At 38.3% G+C, this 5000-nt stretch overlaps 1 protein-coding gene across 2 annotated transcripts in view; it reads left to right on the top strand.

The window, feature by feature from the left end:
* The window catches only part of LOC119595812 (F-box/WD repeat-containing protein 7-like), a 26653-nt gene that overhangs the window by 13563 nt on the left and 8090 nt on the right, over positions 1-5000 (top strand). For both annotated transcript variants that reach the window (XM_037944984.1, XM_037944985.1), the window contains 4 exons: positions 3814-3893; positions 4202-4358; positions 4619-4888; positions 4998-5000. The exon at positions 4998-5000 is cut by the window's right edge and continues 177 nt beyond it. In XM_037944984.1, coding sequence (XP_037800912.1) covers positions 3814-3893; positions 4202-4358; positions 4619-4888; positions 4998-5000 — 510 coding nt within the window. The remainder of the gene's footprint in view (positions 1-3813; positions 3894-4201; positions 4359-4618; positions 4889-4997) is intronic.

Here is a 5000-nt window from a genome sequence, read left to right on the forward strand (position 1 = left end):
CTAATCTCCCTCCAAGAGGTTTGTGCATTTGTGGTGAGTCATTGTCACCCTGGCCTTCAGCTGTAATGCTCATGATGGGAAGTTCATTGTCACCCTGGTCCACAGCCAAATTTTCCTTTGATGGTATGTTCACACTACAGGCCCCTCAAGCCAAAGTTTTTCATAATGTAGTGGTCAAAAAAATGCCACCCGTCGGCAAAGGGCTAATTTTCTAATTTATGAAAGTCATTAAAATGCTCTATGCTTTGTGTAGAATCTGTACAAAATCACCTGTGTAGTGTTTGTTGTTAGGCGTGTTTTATTAGAGTTGTTTTTATATTCAGTTAATTTATTTATGAAATAAGTTGTTTTTGCACATTAAATTAACAATTAAATATTTTTCTTTTTTACTTGATAATCTGCCTGAAGGGTGGCTTTGTTTCTGTTACTTTTGAGAGCTTGTACATTATTTCTATTGCTAATGGCTCTCTTGATGTCATCATTTATCCATGGGGCAGAGGACTTTTGACAGTTTGTATTATGTAGGGAGCCAGTACATCAATGCTGCTTTTAATAACTAAGTAAGAATAGTTTGTCTACACTATCTGTCAATATAATATCTAATAGAATTATTTCTTTAGACATGATTAGCTTGCAGAATGATATAGGGTCACTGTGTTTGAAGTTGTGAAAAGTTTTTGTTACCGGTGGTCGCTTTGTTTTCTTTATATTTAATGTCATCATGATGAGTTCATGGTCAGCAACATAGCACAGAAGTACATCAGAATGGAGAATGATGTCTGATCTGTGAGTTATTATTAAATCTAATAGAGATGAGGTATTTTCTGTAATCCATGTAGGTTTATTATGTCAATCTATTTTTCTTAATTATCTTAACTAACTTAGCATTAGATTTGTCAGAGTATCATTTAAGTCGCTTAAGACGAAAAGTGGTTTCCTTTTTAATGCATTTCTCTAAGAACCTTTTCGAAGCATTCAAAAGATTCTGAAGTTGCATGGGGGCATCTATAGACAGCACCAGTAATGAAAGATAATGAAATATTGCATTGTACGGTAACCCAAATATCTTCTTCGGCAGTATTGTTTACTGTTGTAGTAGAAATCCTGTATGTCTGTTTCTCTCCTCAACGAGCATTTTAATTTCTTCAAAATGTCCAAGGAGAGATTCTGCATTTATATGTTTTATGTTTATGACATGCAATCTAGTGACTGCTGTAGCAGCACGACCCCACAACCTGAAGTTCAGCATAGTTTCCCAAGTTGGGTCACATCAGGTCCACAGCGATGTCCGCGCTCATTGGACATCAGGTTTCCCTCGTTCCAGACTCTGTGGCTTAAGTACATGAGCGCTCTGTAAGCGTGTAGGGAACGAGGGGAGCCCAATGTCCAGTGAGCATGAACATGGCTGTGGACCTGATGTGACACAACCTGAGAAACTATGCTGAACTTCAGGTTGTGGGGTCATGCTGCTACAGGTACTCACCCTCCAGAGAGTGAGCAAAGCGAGCGAGCGAAATACCATGACGTATCACTCTGGGGGTCACCAGTATAGTAGATGATTGGTTGGGCATCTACTATCTTGGACTGGTGTCTTATCTCTTTGGGGAGTGTTTGTTGTGGGTGTGAGTGCCCACAGGTATGACTGGGTGCTGGAGTGAAGTCGGAGATCAACGGGGGAGCTGATCTTAGTTCTGGATTCTGTGGCTTAAGTATGCAAGCGTTGTGTAAGTGCGCAGGGAACAAGGGGAGCCTGATGTCCAATGAGTGCAGACATGGCTGTGGACCTGATGTGACCCTACTGGGGAAACTGCTGAACTTCAGGTTGTGGGGTCGTGCTGCTACACTGCTAACCTGACGGTGTTGCTTGGCCAAACATTCTGATCGCTCTTGTGCTTAGTTTTTGTTTAAGAACGCTAACATTATCAGGAAGAGTGTGTCTATAAATTGAGCTTTTATGTTCTTTCCCTTTACTGACACCGTGAAGGTGTTGTAATAGTCATATGTCATTATTGTTTTATGGGCTTTTACACTTGAAACTTTTCAAAGAGATGTTCTTCAATGTCCTCTTTGTTTGTGTTTGGGTGAGAGGTGGTGATTTGGAAGTAGATTGTGTCATGGCAATATACTTCCTTTAATGACTGGTATTTGCTGTTCTGGCTTTTTTTCTCTAGTTCCATGACATGACTGGTATAACCCTCTTTGTCAACATCTTGGTTGGATTATGTTTGTTTGCTTGTTTCTTCAGTGGGTTTTGCTCTGTCTGCATAGTTGTTAATTATTATTGGTGGCACTTCTGGGGCCTGGGGGGCAGTTGGAGGACTTGAATTGTTTGAGTTACTTGTTCTTCCTTCCTTCCTTCCTTCCTTTTTTTTTAAGATTTGTTACTTGTGTAGAAGCTTCAACCTTGGTCTTATTAGTTGTATTGGTTTTATTTCTGACAGCGAGAAGTCTCTCAGTTGAATCAATACTGGGGGAGGCAGGGGAGTGTGTAGGGGCTGGGGTTGGCTGGCTGGGAGTTGGAGGCTGACAAGTCAGCAAGGGCGCATGGCAGCTGGCTGGCTACAGGCTGAGAGAGAGGGGATGGCATTGGGAGGGGAGGATTGCTGGTCATGGGTATGGGTGTGGAGGGTGTGGAGGAGTTGTTGTTTGAGAGTTAGTGAGAGCAAGCTCAAGAGTAACAGTGGAGGAGAGCTGTAAAGCAATAGGTTTTTTATGTTTATAATGAATTAATGAAAAGGCAATAACAAACCAGTAGAGAAAGGGGAACAAAGGGTGTAAAACCATTAGGGGGAAAGTGGACATGCTATTTATTATAAGAATTTTTATTTTATTATATAGGAAAGTATTCATTCTTATATATAAAAAAAGAAATTATGATTTGCTCAGGAAGATGAATGGAATGTAAAGATAAGTGCCTCAAAATCTTTATCTCCAAATTACAGGAAAAAAAGATGGGAAAATGGCTTGTCATTTTCTAGGAGCTGTGTTTAACTCTGTCAGTGTCCTCAGACTTATGTAGTTAAAGACTGCATTTTAACTCATTAACAGCTCACCTGATAATTCAGGAAGCTTATATTTTACTAATGTTAAATATTTTCTGTTAAAAGTTATCAGCATTGTCATTCTACTTTTAAAAGCTCTTGAGTCTAGCCAATAACACACTGACACCAGATGGCATCTGTACATGCCAAAAGGCAGCAAACCTACATTGACATGCAGAGTTGAGCCTGTTGTACACACTAAACAGTTGTTCATAAATACAACCCTCTGAAGTATAAGCCTAAAGGTACTTTTTTTAAAAAGTTTATATATACCATGTTGAAAATGTAGAGAACAGAAAAAAACAGGGTTACCGGTTCATCTGACTTTGGCACACTGCAGCCAACGCTTGGTTTAGTTTGCCTGTATTTATTGGGTTAATCATCAGGCTTTGAAATTTTTTGTTAGTCTTTCTGCAAATATTTACTCCTTCCTCCCCTTCTCCCCTCCCTCTCCCCCTCCCCCTCCCCCTCCCCTCTCCCTCTCCCTCTCCCTCTCCCTCTCCCTCTCCCTCTCCCCCCCCCCCTCCCCCTCCTCCCCCCTCCTCCTCCTCAATAACAAAATACCATTTACCTTTGTATAACTTTTGGTACTTAAATTTGAAGTAAGCATCTCTTATTTAGGAAATAATTTCTTCTGCGTAAAGTTTACTTAAATTTTACTTTTGTCTCAGGTACTCAACAAATGCATAGTAAAATATCATTTCAAGTCTAATACTCAGAAATGCATTCACATTTTTTATAGCTAGATTACTAATTTCCCTTACTTTTTCAGGTTAAACGGAAATCAGAAGTTTGTTCTGACTCCAAAGGAGTTTGTCCTGTAAAGAAGTCTTGTAAAGCTGTGGAGGACAGGTAATTTTCACATTTTCTGTTTATATAAAATTTGTGATTAAGGAATCAAGTTACTAAACTCCATTATGAGATAATGTTAGAAATTTAAGCAAAATATATTTTCATTTTTAGAAATACAATGAGAAAACATAATTATGAATGTGCCTTTTGCTAAATTATAAGTGCTTTAATTTTAAATTGTAGTTGATGATGATAATATTTTGCTATTGTCATGAAAGATATTGCTGTTAGATATGTAAATGAATTATTGGAAAATATTAAGCATTATTAAGTATCATTTAAGGCTTTGATTTAAAATTCTTTTTCAGTGGTGAAAGCAGTCGCAGAAAAGTTTGTGCATTGGCAGCTCGCAAGGTGTCTCCACCAGCGGGCCTTAAGTCATGGTTAGCTAAATACCAGACTTGGTCACCTGCACAAAAACTTCATGCTTTAGATTCGTTAATAGATGTTTGTGATCTGAACCAAGTGAGTATAATTGCTTTTGTAAGATAGTACTTTTGTGTTAATATCTGATATGATTCTCAAAGCTTGATTGGTATAGTTGTCAGTGTTTGAATGTGTAAAAAATATATATTTGATGTTTATTTTTTTAGAAAAGATGAACTTGGTGTAATCATGGCTATTTCTTATTGTTAAAATTTGTTCATGTTTGATATTAATTTTTAGATAAAAAACAAATATTGTGGATATTACATTAAAACAATTAAATGTGCTTTGTCCAACAGGTAAGGCACATCCATGAAATTATCCTCCCGCAGTTTCAGCGAGATTTCATTTCTCTATTGCCAAAGGAGTTGGCTCTCTATGTCCTTAGCTTCCTGCCCCCAAAAGATCTCTTAAGAGCAGCCCAGACTTGTAAATATTGGAATATCCTGGCTGCGGACAACCTTCTTTGGAGAGAAAAGTGTCGTGAGGCTGGAATTGAGGATCATGTTGTTTTTATGGACCGTAGACGGAAAAAGGGTACAAGTGTGAGCCATGTATCACCGTTTAAGGTAGGGATATGTATTTACTTGTGGAAGTGATAAACAGAATTGAGTTATGTTTGTAAAATTTACTGACTGCAACTGGAATTTTGCATACTAATGAAGCACCATGTTTCAGGCG

Source organism: Penaeus monodon, chromosome 36 (assembly GCF_015228065.2).
Source record: "Penaeus monodon isolate SGIC_2016 chromosome 36, NSTDA_Pmon_1, whole genome shotgun sequence".
NCBI classification, from domain to species: Eukaryota; Metazoa; Arthropoda; class Malacostraca; order Decapoda; family Penaeidae; genus Penaeus; species Penaeus monodon.